Here is a 19,844-nt window from a genome sequence, read left to right as displayed (position 1 = left end):
GAATGTTCCTAGATTTTTTCTGTGTATATTCTACTTTGTAAGAATAAGTTTATGAATTTAATAAAAGAATATGGGTATATGACAACCATGGCTTTCCTAAAAAGAGAAGGCTTAGAATTAACACGAATGGAAGGGTTTCCTGTACATTTATTCATCCCTAGTTTTAAGAAGAGATTAATAATATTTCTACTTTATTCCCTAATTTTTAAATTTTATTTTGGACTTTATTAATTGTACTTAATCATAATTGTATATATTTTTGAGGCATGGTATATGTCTTAATATACGTGTAAAATGTGGACTGATGAAATAAAGCTAATTAACATACGCATCACCTCATTTATCTTTGGTGGCAAGACATTTGAAATTTACTGTCAACTATTTTAAAATGCATGATTACTAGCTACAGCCACCCTGCTATGGAACAGCTCTCAAAATTTTTTTCATGCTAATTTAAGCTTTGCACGCTTTGACCAACACCCAGCCCACCATTTCCTTTGTATATTCTTTATCATGTTTTTATGACATAACAAAGGAATGTACTTAATGTTTAAATGAGTGAGGGATTTCATTCTTAAAGAATGGGCAGTTTTTATGGATTTTCAGGAAGATTATTCTCTAGATTCTCTTGACATAGTCTATTCCAAAATTTAATAAATCTTCCTTTTGAAAACAAAGCAAATTCAAAAATTATATCTAATATGATTTACTCTAACTTAAGCTCCTTTTTTCTAGTCAACAGTAGATAGAAAACATATGGCTTTATTTTATACACTGGACTTTATGTACTTTATGATTATTGGCAACATCACCATCATTTTATGGTGAATCTGTTTCTTTATGATTTCCCTTAGTTACCTCAACATGCATTCTTATTTTATGTCTTCAGTTTTCAAAAACTTTAATCGTCTTTTAGAAAGCTCCCTAGCAGTCTGCCAAATCCATTACAGAAGGAAGTGTATATATTCCAAATATCTTCAAGTTCTTTGCAAGTTGATGATTTTTATTAAGTTTGAGGTTTATCTTTTGGTTATGTAATTAACCTACTTGGTATTGTAGCTAACAATTCATTCTGTTTTTATTGAGTATGTGTACTAGTGCAGAAGACAAAGGAGAAGAGCAAAGAAACAGACGACATACCTGTGCCTTTGTGGAGCTTAGAATCTAGTTAGGGAACTGAATATTATTCAAAGAATCATACAAATGTCTAGTTACAACTGAGTTAGGCCCTATAAAAAAAAGTTCATGATACCATACTAGGAGGAATTTACTTAGTTGAGAAATCAGGGAAGGCTTCTCTCAGAAAGCAACTATTCATCTCAAGGTAGAGGTAACTCCCAAGCAGAATGAGAGATGCATTGCGGCTGGCAAGTGAGAAGAGTTTACCTAGAGTGAACAGTATTCCTATGCGTGAAAAGTGAATCTCTGAGTGTTAAACCCCTCTTTGAGAGGTTAAATGAGTTTCACAAAATTCATACAGTGAGTTAATGAAGTTAAGGGCCTGGACTCAGATGTCCTTGTTTTTTGTCCAGACCTGCTTCCCTCTCCAACTTTGCTTCTTTGAAGCAAGGGAGCTATGCCAGGAAAGACATATTGAGTAAGGTAAGCAAACAGCACAAATAATGTAATCATCAAAACTTTAGTGAACAATTATAACTAGATGATTTTTGTCAGTGCACAATACCTCATCACTCTTTTCTTACCTTCAGCAAGAACACACAAAGGATAGATTGGCATCCACAGTGTTTGACTGAGCCATGTCAAGACAGCATAGGAAGTTCCTATGACTGATAACATGCTGTAAGTATACCTGCAAGGAGGCAAGGAGCTCGTAAGTACCCTTTTCTCTAGCGTCTGGGAAATAAAAGAAAATATCTTACTACATAATTAAATACAGGGTTAAAACCAGAAATATATAACTTACATAACTTATTTTCTATGACTTAAAAAATGGTCAAGGCAGGTGGGGACTGTGTCACTCTGGCTTATCTTGTGGGGTAGATCGTAGATAATTATAGAATTAAACAGAGTAAGAACGTAACTCTCCCCAAGAGATTACAGGTACAAACTCCTTGATTAGAGACTTAAATTTTACTAAACAGTTAGGCCCATTTGATGTAGTAAGGCAGCTAGGCTTAAAAAACAACAACAACAAACTTTTGAGGACCAGTTAAAATGACTTCCAAGATTCTTACTTGGCATCGGTAGTTGTGGATCTTATGTGATCAGTTAATTAAAAGAACTGGCCTTGGGAGCTGGTTTGGGGTATAGTAGGTAGCTTTAAACCTACCAGCATGAAATAATAAAGTTTTCTACCTATTTTTATTTACTTGAATAGGCCAGTGGTTCTTAGATTTGAGCATATAATGAAGATCCACCCAGATAACTTGTTAAAGTACACATTGCTGAGTCCTTCCCCACAAAATTCTGATTCAGGAGGTCTGAGATAGAGCCTGAGAAATTTGTGTTACTAACAAGTTCCATGTAATGCTGATGCCACCTGTCCAGGGATCACACTTCGAGAACTACTGGAAGAGACAATAAAAATACATTACAAAACAACCTCCCAAAGCTTGGAAACATGAATGGATAAAAGTAAATCTTTCATTCTACTCCTCAGAGACAATATCCAATAACAGTTTTTGTAATGTTTCAGAAACATTTTTGTATATGCTACGTGTATACAATGTATGCCAATGGTTCAAGCCCTCACTAACAAGGCATGTTAAAGTTTTTAATCTTTACAAATTTCAGTGAAAAATTGTATCCCCCCCGTTATTAGAGAAAAGAGGAATGGTTAAGCATCTTATACATTGAAAAGTCATGTTGGATGAAGTCCAATTTATTTTCTCTTTTGGTGCTTATAGGTTTGGTGTTATATCAAAGAATAAATTGTCAAATCTGAAGTTATATTTTCTTCTAAGACTATTATGCTTCTAGCTCTTACCTGTGAAGTGAGCTTCCAGTTTCATTCTTTTCCATGTGGATATCAGTTGTCCTAGTACATTTGTTAAGACTATTCTTCCCCCCATTGATTGAATGGCTTTGGCACCTTTGTCAAAAACTGACAAAAAATATGGTAGCTTGTCTCTGGACTATTAGTTGTATTCCATGATTGAGCCATACGCCAGTATAGCGCTCATAATTTATTATTGTTTTTTGGTAAGATCTGAAATGGGAAATGTGAGTCCTCCAAGTATTCTTTTTCAAGATTGTTTTGGCTAGTCTGATTCCTTAAGTGTCCATGCAATTCTTAGCTTCTTTGCAGGAATTGAGAAGCTAATCCTGTTTGGCTGTGTTACTGTAGCATGTTGATTTTAAGCCCTTTGGGTATAAACCGAGGAGTAGGAAAACTGGGTCAAAAGGTGGTTCCATTCCAAGTTTTCTGAGGAATCTCCATACTGCTTTCCAGAGTGGTTACAATTTGCAGTCCCACCAGCAATGTATGAGTGAACCTTTTCCCCCACATCCTCGCCAACATTTATTGTTCCTTGTATTCTTTTTTTTTTTTTGCAGTACTGGGGATTGAACTCAGGGCCTTGTGTTTTTGAGGCAAGCACTCTACCAGCTGAGCTATCTCCCCTTGCTCCTTGTATTCTTGATGATTGCCATTCTGACTAGAGTGAGAGGGAATCTTAGTGTAGTCTTAATTTGCATTTCTCTAATCGCTAGAGATATTCAGCATCTTTTTCATGTATTTTTTGACCATATTTTTTTCTGTGAAGTACCCGTTCAATTCCTTTGCCCATTTATTGATTGGGTTATTTGTTTTTGGGGGGGTTAAGTTTTTTGAGTTCTTTGTATATCCTGGAGCTTAATGCTCTGAGGTTCAGGTGGTAAAGATTTTCTCCCATACTGTAGGTTCTCTGTCCACATTCTTGATTGTTTCATTTGCTGCAAAGAAGCTTTTTAGTTTGATACCATCCCATTTATTGATTCTTGATTTTACTTCTTGGACTTAAAATCAGCATACTACAGTGATACAGGCACATCAAGGGTTATAGCAGCTCAATTCATAATAGCTAATCTATGGAACCAATCTACGTGCCTTTCAACAGATGAATGGATAAAGAAAATGTGGTATATATGCACAATGGGATATTACTGAGCCATAAAGAAGAAGGAAATTATGGCATTGCTGGTAAATGGATGGAACTGGAGACTATCATGCTAAGTGAAATAAGCCAATCCAAAAAAAATGTATATTCTGATATGTGAATGCTAATGAGGGTGGGTGGGGAGGGGAAGAATAGAAGTTCATTTGATTAGACAAATGGGAATGAAGGGAAGGGAAGGGGGATTGGGAATAGAAAGATGGAAGAGTGAATCAGACTTACCTTTCCTATGCTCCTATATTAATACACAACTAGTGTAACTCCATATAATGTACAACCATAAGAATGGGATCCTATTTTGAATAAGTTATACTCCACGTATGTATAATATGTTAAAATGCACTCTACTGCCATGTATATTTAAAAAGAACAAATTAAATATTTGAATGATATAAAAAGCTATCTAGGCTTCTCATGTGAATTGGATTGAATCTACAAATCAATTTTGGGGTATTTCCATCTCAATTAAATTAAATCTTCAACCAATGTGGGATGTCTTCCCATTTAATAAGATATTTCATTTTTTAAAAAAGATTCTATAATTTTTATTGTATAAGTTCCTAATATCTTTTAAAATTTTGATTCCTAAGTACTATTTATAGTCATAGTTTTCTGTATTTTTTTTTAGGATAGTTCATTGCAAATGTATAGAAATACAATTGATTTTTCATTGATCTTATGCCATCTTGCTAAATTTATGGGTCCCTTATGGTTTGTGTTATAAGATCATATCTTTTGCCAATAGAGGTAGTTTTACTTATTCCCAATCTGAATGCCTTTTTCTTTGGTTTTCTTAGTTGCCATTTCTAGAATTTCCAGTACCGTGGTGGCCAGAAGTGGTGAGAGTGGACATCCTTCTCTTGTTCTGACTTGGGAGGAAAGCATCAGTCTCATGGTTAACTATCATGTTTGTAGATTTTTTTCACAGATGCCTTTATCAGGTTGAGGAAGTTCTCTGTTATTGTTTTTAATCATTCTAGGGTAGACTGGGAAGGTATTCTGTCCCCATTTTACAGGGTGAAAAACAAGAATTTTACTCCTAAGTATAAGGAAAATGAAAATATGTGCACATAAAAGCTTGTACATGGATGTTCATATTCCTTATTGCCAAAGAGTAGAAACAACCCAAGTATCCATCAGGTGATGGATGGATAAACAAAGTGGTCTATCAGCATAATCATTCAGTCACAAAAAACAGTAACATACTAACACATGCATGACACTGGATAAAACTTGAAAGCATTATGTTAAATAAGTCGCAAAAGACCACATGTTGTTTGGTTTCATTTATACAAACTTTCCAAAATAGGCAAATACATAGAGACAGCCTATGGGGGAAGGAGGGAACTGTGAGTCACTGCCAATGATTTTAGTAAACCTCACAAATTCTAGAATTTTTAAAAAGTGATATTTCTCAAGACCATTTAGGAAGTAAGTAGTTGGTATGTGTTTCATCCAGAAATCATTAACCTCTCTATATCCCCAAATCCCATGATAGTTTGTTATCATCATCAAAGCAAAAAGTTGTCTCTGTTGGGTCTGTTAACCTTATCTGACACCAAACCAATATTGAAGTTTGCTCTAAATCTGCAAAACTATTTTAAAAATGATTAATAACTTACTATGTACAAAGAGTTAGTCAACTTAATTCAAAATATTTCATTCTTCTCTCTAGGACTCATCCCATTATTTAGATATATTTAAATCCATCTAAGTTATTGGCAATATAATAAATACAGAATTTGTATAACCTCAGCTAAAAATCTCAAGCTATTTTGTGACCTATTCACATGCAGTTCTTTCAAGTGGGGGAGATAATATTCATTTGAAAGCTCAAGTAGCAGTTAGAACGCCTCCCCAAAGAGAGGTATGTGGGCTCACCAATAAAGGAGAGAGTCTTACGCCAGAGAAAAGACTGGGCCCATCTCATTGCAAAGTTTCAGAATTAGAAGGAAACTGAAGACTAGACTAAGAATTCCCAGGGGTTCCATGAAAGGACTTCAGTTAGTCATTTGAACTCATTGGAATTACATTAAAAAATTGAAGTAGAGGTGCATTTTTCCTCCTGAAAGATGAGGTTCTAAGTTTAAAATATCTTTTAAGTTCACAGAAACCAACTCTGTAAATTCTGGCAATTACAGAATAAAAGTTCTGCTTTGCTTGTTAAATCAACGTACCAGTTCCAGAGCAATTGTAAGGAATGCCTTTCATTAACAAACAGCTGTGAGGTTTATTTCAAGTTGGTGTTATGCCAAGCCTTGTGCTGGAATCCTGAATGCACTGATTTGCTCTTGTAATACCACGGTAGGTTTTCATTATCTTTGATATGCCCATTATGGAAAGCACTAAAAATACATTTCCATATCAAGATAAAATAATTTGAAAAGAGGTTATGCTTTTCTGTCTCATTCAGAGTAACCAAATGTAAGTAGCTATTACTGGCTGTACTGTAGAAAGCAATTTTGATTTGTTTTAAGAGATTTTGCCTTCTTACCTAGCCATATCCAACAGATTCCAAAAGATGAATAAAACACACACCACATATTTCTCTTGGATTTCCTCTTGACTGGTGATCACCACAAAAAGAATGACTATTCTCTCTGTAAGCTAACAAAGAAACAGCAAAGTCAAGAATGAGGATCATCTGTTAGGCCATATAAGTAATTTTTTAGTTTTAAAAACCAGAGTTTTCTTTTTTTTTTTTTTTTAAAGTATGCTTTAACTGGAACTGTGCATACCAAAATGTTAACAATGACTCTTCCTGAGGGAGTTGTGCTATGGCTAAACTTCATTTCCTTCTGTTTGTTTTTCTGTACTTTCCAAATTATATATAATGAATGAAAAGATAACATTTTACCAGGATATTTCTTTTTCTTGCCATATGCACATGATTCTATTTGCTTTGGCCATCTTTTATTGAGTGTTCACTATGTATTAGATGCTATAATGAAAATATGGTCCTTGCTCCAGAGAGGGTGGTGGTAGAGGGAGAATGTGGAGCAGTAACTGTGATGTGGAAATGTATGTGCAGTGGGTGGGGGTGGGATGGCACAGGTTGGGGAGATGCTTGCTACCTGGAGAAAGAATACAGACTTGTGAAGACAGGCAAGTTTCAACTAGATTTTTAAAAATGAATGAGTATGTCAAGTAGACTGGATTTGAGAAAAGGCATCCTAGGCAAAGGGAGCAGTCTGAGCAGAGGTGTAGAAAGGCAGGGTGTTTTGGGAGGAGTAAGAACCACTGAGAAGCTGGAATGGAAGGTGCAGAGAATGGAAGAACAGGGTGAATTAACTGAAAATGTGTTTCAGGCTGGGTTGTGAAGGGTTCTGAATGATAGGCTGAGAAATTTTAATTTCATCCAATAGAGAAGCCATTGTAGTTTTTTGTGGGGGTGGAGGCAGGGGAGTAATATAATCCTAACCTTCACAAGCTAGTGGAAAATGAAAAGAATTTAACACATTCTTGGAATATATACATATATTCCAAGTCAGTAAGCATTTCCAAATCATTGAGAATTCACACATTTTTGGCTTAGCTCCAGCTACTAGCCTCAAAAAAATACAGCCTTTCCTCACCTAAATATTAAGTGCTTTCTTCCTTTTTATTAACATATCCTGTATAGTCTACATTTTTTAGTTCTTAATAGGACATTTTACTTTGCTTTTAATGGTCAAAAGAAAATGGATTTGAGATTGAAGGAACATACTCATAGGAAAGGAAAAATAAAAGGATCGCTTTATGTTTTTCAATAGCTGTCTTTATTTTAAAAGCTGATTAAGGAGAAAATACTGGCACAATCTAGCCATTTGTCCAGGAAAACAATCTAGTGTAGAAAAATCCAAGATTTGCCAACAGTGGGTCACATGATCAGAAATCCACACGTATAAGCCATCTCAGCATGTGTGTGACCACAGAGGCGAGTCAAGAGGGCCCTTGCTTGGCTAAGGGGAATTAAGATATGATTCAAACCTGAGTCAATCTGTGGATACTATCTACATAGCTGTTTTTCTTTGGTCATTGTTTATAATATAGTGCCCTAGTTTCTTAATTATATATATTGAATTCTACTGAACGGCAACTGGAATTATTGAATGATCCAACCTTGCTGTCATGACACCTTTGAATACAAGCTGTAAGTACTGAGGCACTATCTAATCTTACATTTTATCAATGCCTGGTAATTAGGTAACCTTGCTTTTGCTAAAACTCTCCAGAGAGACACACAGGAACACACGCATACAGCATAGATTTCTAATTACATAGCCAACTACCGAAAAAATGTAGATACCTCTTAATTAGGTGATCTCTAGAGTCCCCTTCAGATAAAATATTCTGACACTAGCCCAGCCCCGCTTTTTTACAAATAAGGAATTTGGGAACCACAGAATTTAATTGACATTCCCAGGGCAGGAAACATATGTATCTTAAGTTTCCAGAATTGTAAGCTGTCCATGATGTCAGGCTAACTTTTAGGTGATGGGAACAGAGGGAAAATTTTCCTAAAAGAGACTGTAGCTGCATGGTGAGACTCACTCTGTTGAAAATCATCAACTGAGGGTCTGTGGCATATTAGTGATAGAATCCCAGTTGCATAGAAATTGGCGTGCCCCCAAAACCAAGCCACAACACATATGCATATGTGCAGTTATGTAACGAAAAGATTCCCTGCATATACAATATCAACTTTTTTTTTTTTTTTGGTGCTGGGGATTGAACTCAGGGGTACTTAACCACTGAATCACATCTTTTAGTAATGCAATTAAGCACCTGCTTTAAGGCTAAAAAGAACACTTTTTGAGACATGGTCTCACTAAGTTGCTAAGGCTGGCCTTGAACTTGTGATCCTTTTTGGCCATTCAATGACAATATGCTGCAGGAATTTAGGCAGAGATGTTCTTAAGTTGATAAAAGTCAACATTTATGGGTTACTTTGTGCCAGGTTCCAAACGAACGAATAGCACTTCAGTCTCCATAATGACCATAAGAAGTGGGTGCTATTACTGTTATCTGCCTTTTACAAAGTGCACGTTTTACTAAGTTAAAGCGACTTGCCCACAGGTCTGGCATCAAAAGCTAGACAGTGCAATTCTAAATCCCTGGTTGTGGAACGTTGACTTTCTCATCTTTGTTACTCTGGCTACTCCAGAACCTTACCTCCAGCTGACAGTCTACTCTCTTTTTAAAAGAGTTTCCCTTGAAATTTATACCTTAAAACAAGAGCCTCCTTGATTTCTTAAATCAACACCAAATCGATTTTGAGGAAAAGACTTTTTAAACTTATTTTCTTTAGTAGGACCAGTTGCCGACCAAATAATCTGATCAGTTAATTGAGCTTTACAATTGAGAGAACTAAGCACTATTTCATTTTTAACAAATCCTATGACAATCTGATTATTACTGATGAATGATCATGTAATGTTTAGTGTAACTCAAACAGGTAGAATAAACAGTGTAGTAGCAGGCACAGTAGAAATCTTATAATTTAGGCCACATTAAACCTGTTAATATCTATTCCAAAGTATAGTAACTAGAAAATAAGAATACTTTGCATTTTTATGTTCTGTTTTGGAATCCTAAACTCCAGGTTAAAACAATAAATGAAACTAAGTCCTTAGTTATAAATGGCAGGTAGCACTTTATAAGCTGAAGGGCTGAAGAGGTAAAATACTTCAAATGTAAGGAAATTTTCTAGAATCTTATAAATTAGTTTTAGTCTCCAACTTTTACTAAAATAATAACCCTAACTTTCTATTCTGTGAACTTTCTGGGAACTTCAGAAACATCTTTATATATTGAAATATCACCAACTATGTTCCCTGCAAAACAAAAGCATTTAAATAATTCTACATATTTGTTTATTCATACTCCCTCTAATAGATAATTTTGGAGAGAATTAGTACTGTTCTGGGTCCCAGAGGATATAGCTGTGAACAAGATCAAGTCCCTGCCATTATGGTATTTACATCCTACTTGGCAAAATGAATAGTAAACAAATGTAACTTAAATACATTTTTACTAGAAGATACATAACTTACGTGATCTTGAGTAATTGACTTTTGTAGCAAGTAATTATATTAGAGATAACTCAGTATCTATCCATAGGAATTATAAATAGGAAAAAGTTGTTCAGAAGATTAAGTATTAATGAATACGAAGAACTTAGAAAAGGGTTTGGTACATATGCATAAATGTCAGTTATTGAATACAATTTAATGTAGTGATTAGTATATTTAGAGGAAAACATCTTCTACATAGATTATCCAATCCATGCATTTAAAAAGTCAATTTCAGCATTTATTAAATTGCACAATGAATATATAGCTCTATAATTATCACACAAAATAATTCCATGGATCCAATGTACAAAACAGGAAAAATCTAAAATCTTACCTACAGAGTGAATTGTATGTGTAATTCGTTTCCAGGTGGCTTCAAAATTTGGAGTCTTACTGGTCTACACTTCAGCAGTTTTATCTCTAACAATATAAGCTTATTCTCAAAACTTGAGAAAAATTATGTGATTTTATGAAAATTTAAAAGATTAGTCTAGCAATGCAAATAAGTACCTGCTTTAGAGCTAAAAAGAAATTAGAGTAAAACCTATCTAGTTGTTTTCTTAAAAGGAAATGAGACACTGTCCTTGGGCATTCCTCCATGTCTGTTCTCATAACTTGGGAGTCTGATACAGGAGAATCTCAGGTTGAAGGCCAGCCTCTGAGACTTAGTGAGATCCTGTCTCAAAGTGGGTAAAAAGGGCTGGGGATGTACCCTACTGGTAGGTCACCCTTGGGTTCAATATCCAGTACAGAGATGGGAAGAGAGTCTATGACTGTGACATCTTTGGAGTGATTTTTAGAGAGCAGATCCCTGCTTGTCCTTGTCAAACAGTTGATATGGGCAAATACAGAAAAGGTTCATACAATTTGGTGTCAGACAAAATTTTTGTAGGCACAATAATTTAAGGATAATAATTGCTAGTGTTTTGATTTATATATTAAAAGGATTGTATAAAAATCTAAAATTAATACATATGCAGCAGTGTTTATGAAGGAAGGATGTGGAATTGAACCATCTTAATTCAGTTATAAATGAAGTCTTTGCATTTAAAGCATTTCTCAAAATAATGGAGTAAACTATTACTCTCACATTACTTAACATTTTGTATGAAATCACAGTAAGATGTAACAGTCTAACATTATCATACAACATTTATTTTTTGGCTATTTTCCTCTTTTCTTGAAACACTCTAAAGTTTTATCAGTAAGTTTTCTCAGACACATATGGAGTATGAACAAGGCCCTTTAAAAATCATTATTTCAGATTGGTAATATTCTAATTCTCTAAGTTTATTTTCCTTTTAATTACGTTTTCTTTTGCATTTTAAAATATTTTAGACTAATACGTTTTAACTTTTTCCACCTAAATTAAAAATATCAAATATATTTTCATTTATATTTTTTTTGTACCCAGGGGCACTCAGCCACTGAGCCACATCCCCAGCCCTTATTTTACCTTGAGACAGGGCCTCACTAAGTTACTGAGACTAGGCTTGAACTGCGATCCTCCTGCCTAAGCCTCCTGAACTGCTGGGATTACAGGCATGTGCCACCATGCTTATTTTTATATAGTTTTAATTGGCATGTACCTATTTCCAAAAATGGAAGTTCTAAATAGCTATTCATGTTACGTTTTTGCCCTTTTGTCCTAAAGTATATTCAAAATAAAATATGTATCTGTTAAATGCTTGTCTTATAAATTAATGGTGTTTCCCCCCCTCATTTTGCTTTAGCAATTATGTAATTTTTAAAATCCATGTTTCTTCCCTCAGTGCCAAAATGAAGATTTGAGTTTAAAATGCACAGAACACAAACGTACCCCTATTCATACATCATCAGTATTTGCTAAGGAATTCTACCTGTTCAACAAGCTTGTCCATCCCTACTGCTAGTTGGAATTATTTATCTTGATATTTTGCAAGACCAGTCCCCCAAAAGAATTCAGTTGTGGCGTAGCAATCTCTTGAAGGTAATATCAAAGTAACATCACAATTATGTGAATTTGGTTTTTGGCCTCCTTAAAAGCATCTGGGCACCCTGCATTTTTAAGATCTGCACACAGCTATGATTACCGTGCAAGTCACTCAGCTGCTCTCCTGACTTCAGCTTCTCCATTTAAAATGGGGAAACAGGAAAACCAAGAATGATTACACAACCTGAGAGTTTTGTTTCATTATTTTAAAGTGGAGACCTCAGTCATCTCATAATGAGAGAATTCTATTTGTCTGTAGAACTCCAACAAAGGAATGGGGAAGAAACTGAAACTTTGGATAAGATGATGTGTTTTGAAGCTCGGCTAACACCATTTTCATTCTGAGAACCAGTGAATAAAAGAAAGAAAGGGCAGATAATATCTCAAAAGAAATTTTAAAAGGAAGCAATACAACCACAAAAAAACTAATCATCGGTCCAGGAGAAGAATGGCAGTTGTCTCCTCTAATATGGTGATCCCTGACTTGTTATCCCTTCTAAGGACCAAAGACTTAAGAATCATTTGCTCCATTAACAGTAGAGTTTGCAAACTCACCTTTAAGTCAAAAAGTGTTAATGTATATTTATCATTATTTCAAAATTACAATCAGGACTAAATTCTTTGATTTCAGTGATGGTTCTATAAGCCATTAGTTTTAATTAGTGGTGATTAAAATCACATTTAAATATTCTGGCATTTCTGGAAATCCAAGAAATCAGACTTGTAAGTTACATAATTTCTCCTAAGCAAACCTAGAAAATTTTGTGCAGCAAAAAACATGTGCATATTTTCTAGGCATATTCTAAGTACTCATTCAGTTCCTTTTCTTCCAGTTACCCATTCTTACTGTGTGCACTAACTGAACTAGTACTACTTAATTTTGAAAATGCTGTTTTAGCATGAAATCAGTATTAACAAGTTTAGCCTAAAAAAGTAAAAGTCTGTGAAAGTATACCAAAAGAAAACATGACTTAGGATTTTTGATGAATTTGATCATATTCCAAGCAAAATAATTCCATGTGACAGAATAGAAATTTCATACAAATTTAACCTGGCCTGTTAATTCTGTCTTTCAAGATCAACATTATGGGATGATGTTACTATATTTATTTCAGTTGTTTCAAAGTATGGCATGCTTGTTAAATAATTCATAAATACAAATAAGTCTTCTTCCCAAATGACATGTTGCTTCTGGACAGAGCTATAGCCTTTTATTTTGTGAGGAAATATGTTGAAGGAAATTCCATCTAGGTCTTAGCTAGTTTACTATTATAATATTAATCCATTATACACGATTGCCCTGATTTTATTTTACATTTGATAATTTGAACATTTGCAATGTCTTCATCCTAATGAATACAACTTCTCTTTTATTTAGTAAGTAAAATAAATACTGAGTTCTTACTAGGTTCTTTAGGATTATACTGCCGTTTCCACCTTTTAAACTTTCCTGGTATTTAAAGCAAATTTTAGTACAGGGAATCTATCCTATTCCTTCAACAAAAAATTAAGATATGTATTTATATTCTAAGCACTTTGCTAGGCAATACAACAAGACCAACATTTTAATAATTTTTACAATGAAAGTTGGGCATAATTATCCACTTTTTAAATTTGTTTTGGGGATACCTAAAATTATATAGATGCCTATTCCCAATCCTGGAGATTATGAACACATATTCCTATAGTCACCTAACCCTTATTTCCGCTTTAAGGAAAATGCCACTTCATGGTTTTTTCTTGCCCTAATACAGATTTTCTATTGCGTCTATCAGTAAATTTCCAATCTTCGTTCCACCTGCCTTTAGAAAGAACATGGTCATCTAGGGCTAAAGGCATGGTAGAGAGAACAAATAATAGCTAAAATAATACCAATGACAACCACGTATTTTATTTTAACTAAGTACTAGGAACTTTCCACACCCATGTTCTCAGTTATTCTGTTAAGTCCATGTTATTCTCACATCATGAGAAAGTGAGGGTCACAGTGATTAAACAACTTGTGTAAATTCATGCAACAAGTAAGAGGTAAAACTGGGATTTGAATCCAGGTCAGTGTGACCCCAAGTGTATGCTTAGATTCCATACTTGGTAAACATGAATCATTTCTCTTTTTCATGTGAATTCAATATAAGTGGTAGAATGAACAAGAAATGGCTGGGGAGTATTCTCTAAATAGAGATGAGGGAAATTTTAGGGATTTATTTGTTCATTGTCTGCTCTTTGCCAGCTATTTGTATGATGTCCTTTCCCAGCAACACCCCATGGCTGTGGGTAGAATAATCCCACAGTAGTCAGTAGAAGAGCAGCACATCGTACTCATGTGTGAACGGCTTTGATCCTCTGACTTTCTGCTGTTTCATACTGCCCCAGCCTGCGACATGCTGCAGGTGGGAAGAGGCCATGAAATCTCCAGGATAGGATCCAGGCAGTGCATAGATCAACAAGCACCACTACCTTGAATGTCTCATATCAGCTGTTCTAACTTCAGTTTTAGAATAAGATAATCCTGTGTAATGGATTCTCCTTATCAGTGACTTAAAGAAAGGGTTGGATTTTTTTTAAGTGCCATAAAATGAAGAGGCTGTAAATAGAACCAAGTTAAAAATGAGAGATTCTATAATAATGTGATTGAACCTACCTGCAAAAACCTTGGGAAAAGAGGGTTTGATTCAATGCCAACATATATGTGCAGCAACTCCAGGAGAGAAATGGATTGGCAAAGTTGCATGACAAGTCCAATAGCATAAAAAGTGTCAACCATTGAATCTGTCCAGTGGATTAAAAATACAAATAAACTAAAAACCAGTTCACAACACAAACCATGCAGCTCTTTGAAATAAAGTTGAGATTATTTACCTCTATTTATTGTACATGTAAAAACTCTGTAAATAGGCAACTAAATTAAGAATGCAATGCAAAGAAAGCACTTCATAATGTAGTATACTTTGATCCCCTTCCAAAAGGAAGTAAAAATTTAAGGCTTCACAGCCAAGTCTGCACTATTTATTCCCCATATATGAGATTATAAAGGAATTCCCACATAAAGGTAATCAGCTGGAATATAAACCACCTGAAGCATAAATAGGTTGGAGATGAGCTGAGCTATTGTGCTCAGTTTTTCCAATGACAAGAAAATGACTGAGAAAAAATACTTCTGAAAAGCTTTATGAAAATGGCCTTAATGAAACTATGATATCAGATATTATGTGTATTGAGCATGTGGCTCCTATATGCACTTGCCTAGTGTTTGAGCTTTGTGCCAAACACTCAACTTGGGATTCTGATCAGGACTTTTGGAGTTTGCACTGCAGAGGGCTCAAATGAGGTATTGCCCTTGGAGGGGAATGGAAGGGTAATAAATATCACTCTAAATAGGATAAATTTGGTTTTAAGTTTTAAAATGAAATCCTGCCATTTTTAGAAACTTTCTAGGGGTGACTGTACTGACTTTAGTACCTAGTGTCCATTCAAAGGATAACTGATCAAGTGCCAAGGGTCTCTCAGCTGCTGCACGAGGTGGACACTGTTAACCATCACCCAATTTCAGATGATTCCCAATTCAGACCACATACCCTCTTATCCATTGCCTGCACCTCTTGTGACCAAGCTATCAATTACACAGCTCTGTGAAGGAAGAGTGGAGCAGGAACTACTGAGCTATTTAAGTCGTACACTGATTATACTGAATTATACTGAACCCCCACTCAGATATTCTCAGTCTCCCTTTCATATAAATCAGTTGTGGTTCTTTAATAAGTAGCTACTGTAATTATAACAACATGACAATAATAAGAATAAACACTGCTGATGACAGCAATTTTCCTTCTGGAAAGGTGAGACAGGGCTAGAGTTCCTGTGGACATGTGTGGTGAATGACCTATAATACTCCCACACAGCCGCAACTTACAAGGCCTAGAGTGATGGCCTTTTTTATTATAAATATCAAGGGAATTCTCCTATCACCTCTGTTTACCTCTGCTTGAAACAAATTTCAATGCTCGTAGTTGAAATTCAAGCCTTAGGTTGTGTCCCTGACATTAATTCACAAAGGCAAGAATTTGTAGATTTTCATAAGAAAAAGCAACATAAAATGGTTTATGGCATCTCAGAAGTAGATTAATTTCCTTATGATACAAAATTGATGAGCACAGCATAGTGTGTTTGTTTTTAGCTGAAACCAGCAGTTGCTCAAACTGTCAAGTCACCCAACAGTTGTAAACTGTGATGACACTTACTCATGTGGGGATGGAACATGAAGAGAATGTTATTGACAGTCATTTAATGATTCATTCTTTAAAAAAAAAAAATTGAAATGCTATTTTAAAACAGTATCTTTACTTTTTAGGAAAGGGGAGGAAGCTTATGACTTAAGCCATTACTGCCAACTCCCAGGTAGGTGATTAGTCATCTACAAAGCATGTCATGTACACATTGCTTAGTAAAGGCACCAAATAGAGTCCTGGGGAGTATAAAGTCTCCAGTTAAACCTAAGGAATAAAAAACACTGGAAGAATTTGATTAACTCCTGGTTGCTCTGCACAAAAGGCAATACTGGAATTTACAGATTTCCTCAAAGCACACTAAATTTGTGAGGGTCTGAAATAGTGAAATGGCATGTCTGTTTTCAGGGCAAACTGCCTAATCAGGGGAAAGCCAAATCCCTTTCCCTTATCCCATCCTCTACCTTCTCCAAACAGATTTTGATTTTGCAATAAGCAGGATGTATGATTTCTGAAAAATATAAATTTTAGAGAGGTGGAGGATGACAAGTGAGCGCCAAAGAAATTTAAAATAAGCAACTCTAGGCAAAAACAAGGATTAACAGTTAAAAATAAATGGAGTTTTACCTTTTCCAAATGAAAAGAATCTGACTGTCATATTTGTAAATATCCATGAGTGGCCACAGAACTGGATTAAATAATAGATGAAAAGATAGGCAGTCTTCCTATACCTGTAAATGCAGGGAAATACCATTGAACACTTGTTTATTATTATCCTTTACATCATTGTACACATGTCCTTTAACACACTGGTCAAACTGAAAAAAAAAAAAAAAACCTGTTATCAGAGTCTTTTAATTGGTTGCCCCACAAAATACATAAGATTTTGAAGTGACCCATATCACACACTATCTGCTAAAGTGAATATATTGAGTCTGCTTAAAACCAAATACAGATCTTTTTTGACTTTCATCTTTGATAAAATTTTAACCTTGCTGCTAACTCAGGGGTAAAAGCAATCACTGTAAAGATAACTTTGAATATTTTTGGGGAGGAAAAAAAAACATGTGAGTGCAGAAGGACTGATATGGTCAATATGTGCTTGGGGAGCTCAGTCTGCCAAGTGCAGAACTTAACTGGGTTGTAGTTGTGAGCAGGGAGTAGTGATGGCGAGAGATTCAAATGGTGGATAATTCAGTAATTGGACACACCTGACCTCTGAATGCATTATGTGATTGGGGTCAGTATCTTGCCACTGCCTCCTATTATATTTTGCAAGGGCAGATAGTTTCCTTCATCAGACACACATAGAAGTTTAGTTGCTCATGCCAAAAATGGGAAGTCAAGCTGGGTTTAAAAATGTGTTGTGGGTTGCTGGGGAGATGACTAAGGGAAGATTGGCAGATGCACGGTTTGAGGCAGTTAGAGAAAGTATTGTTGGAAGTGTTCCCTGGGGGTTCAGAAGGCTGGTGGGAGTGGCTTATGCCAGTGCAGACAAGGTTTTCTCCAAGTAGGAGATGTGAAACCTCTGAGAAACAAGGTAATAAGCTGGGGAGCATGCCATGTCGCTGGATGATCAACAGATGACACAACTGAAGGGGTTAAAAAGAGGAAATCCTCCACCTTGCCTCAGGATCACCTGGTTTGTGGATTAAAAATACACATACTCAGGCCCTACCCTCTCCTATTCCACCGAATCAGTTTCTCTGGAATCACAGGTGTGATTGGTGTTCAGTAAGATTAAAACTCACCCTGCAACACTGTGCCCACAAAGTCAGGGGAAGGGCTCTTGGTCAGGGTAAAGAGGAAGAGCAGAGAGACGGGCAGAAAGTGTACAAAGGGAAGGAATGACCACACAGCCTGTCCTTCCCATTTCCTCATCTCAAAAATGGGGAAAAGACAGCCTTCTTCCTAAGGTTGTCCAGAGAATTAATTTAGCTAATACCTGTCTAGAGCTCCAGGGAGTGTGGGTTGGTAGGGCTGGGTGTCAGAGCTGGGCTGGTGGGTGACTCCGGGGCTCATTCCCCGCCTCTGCCGACGGCCCCTCCTCCCATCCACTCCTTCCTGTCCCCTCCCACCTCTGCGAAGCAACCTACCTGGGCTGCAGCCAGGCGGGCAGCATCACGGGTCCCATGGGCCTCCGCCACCAGGACCTCCAGCGCCATCCAGGAAGGAGCCTGGGCGGGGAGGCGAGAGGGGCGGCCCGTTGCAGACGTGGAAAGGGCGGGGCGTCTCCACACTCAGCAGTTTACAAAAAGAAGCCTGAGGTCTTTGCGATGGGCAAAAGGTGAAAACCAAGTTCCTGCAGCACCGCACCAGGAAGGGCTGGCCAGGGCGTGGGAAGTGTGCGAGACTGCGCCAGCCAGGCTGTGGAGCAACCTGGATCAAGCCCGTCTGCAGTCCCAGCGGGCTTCCCAGCTCTGGTTACAGGTTCCCAATCTTTGGGTTAAGATCCATTTGCTAGCCCCGTGGAGATTTACACACCTGGGAGATTTCTGGGGCTTTGAAACTTGCTGAAGTCCACCTGAAAGCCTCGGAGGATGCGTGCATCCTGGGTTGGCACCTTTAATTACAACCTTCACAGGTCAGAAAGAAGACTGTGGTCACATCGCCCCCAGACTCCTTTTTCAAAAGGCGCTAGACTTCTCCAAGAATCTGTCCTTGCCCTTGAATGAATATCCCAAGTCCTCACTAATGCTTACAAGTTTTTATTGACGTTGTATTAATATCCCTCTCCTATGCACAGCACTTGTAAACCTTTTACTGAGCTCTCAGTACTATGGCATTAAAATCTCCATAATCAGATGGCCCACCTCACACTTTGCTGATAAGATCTTATCAGAACCGTCCTACAGCTGTACTCTGTCCTATCAGGGAAACAGACCAAAACAGAACAAACAAAAACAAACAGACAAGGTAGTGCAACAAATAGTTGCAAGTTAGTGCCAATAACATCCAGTTACTGTAGGTGGAAGGTCGTGCCCCATTTTATGGGAAGGGAAGTTGAGACTTGAAATGTTGTCACTACTGACAAATGGCAGTATTAGAACTTGAAGGTCAGTTTATTTGATTTTTTAACCATGAGGCACTAGTTTCCTTCCTCACAGCCCAGTCACTAGAGTCACCTCTCATGTCTGCATCTCTGCACATTCTCCCAGCCCCTGCCTTCTGCCAGGGTTAATCTGTCCCTTACATCCACCAGTCCCTTCTCAAACCCTATCAGTTGTTACCCCTGCCTCTTTTTGCCTTTTCATTCTCCCCTCTCCATTGGTTTTCACCACTGGTTAGGAACATATTTAAATCTCTTATCCTAGAATTAAACATTTATTCTGCTCCTCTCTTAGTGCAACTTTCCCATAACTCCCTGCCAGCTGTCTCTGTGAGGTGCTCCTTTCATTCCTTACCATCCTCTTATTCCATAACACCTTACAGTTTGACTTCCCAACTCTTTTCAGAAACTGCTCTCAGGGTCCCTCAA

At 36.7% G+C, this 19,844-nt stretch overlaps 1 protein-coding gene across 1 annotated transcript in view; it reads right to left on the bottom strand.

Moving 5' to 3' along the window:
• Hacd4 (3-hydroxyacyl-CoA dehydratase 4) overlaps positions 1-18,593 on the bottom strand; it is a 35,466-nt gene extending 16,873 nt beyond the window's left edge. Inside the window, exons 1-5 of the mRNA XM_047524415.1 lie at positions 18,463-18,593; positions 16,994-17,097; positions 14,785-14,912; positions 6,610-6,722; positions 1,704-1,810 (exon numbers count right to left, since the gene is read on the bottom strand). Coding sequence (XP_047380371.1) covers positions 1,704-1,810; positions 6,610-6,722; positions 14,785-14,912; positions 16,994-17,097; positions 18,463-18,500 — 490 coding nt within the window. The 5' untranslated portion in view covers positions 18,501-18,593. The remainder of the gene's footprint in view (positions 1-1,703; positions 1,811-6,609; positions 6,723-14,784; positions 14,913-16,993; positions 17,098-18,462) is intronic.
• Between the last annotated feature and the right edge of the window lie 1,251 nt (positions 18,594-19,844).

Source organism: Sciurus carolinensis, chromosome 14, assembly GCF_902686445.1.
Source record: "Sciurus carolinensis chromosome 14, mSciCar1.2, whole genome shotgun sequence".
In the NCBI taxonomy this organism is placed as follows: Eukaryota; Metazoa; Chordata; class Mammalia; order Rodentia; family Sciuridae; genus Sciurus; species Sciurus carolinensis.
Note: the sequence above shows the minus strand (reverse complement) of the source record. Positions and strands in the feature narration are given on the sequence as shown.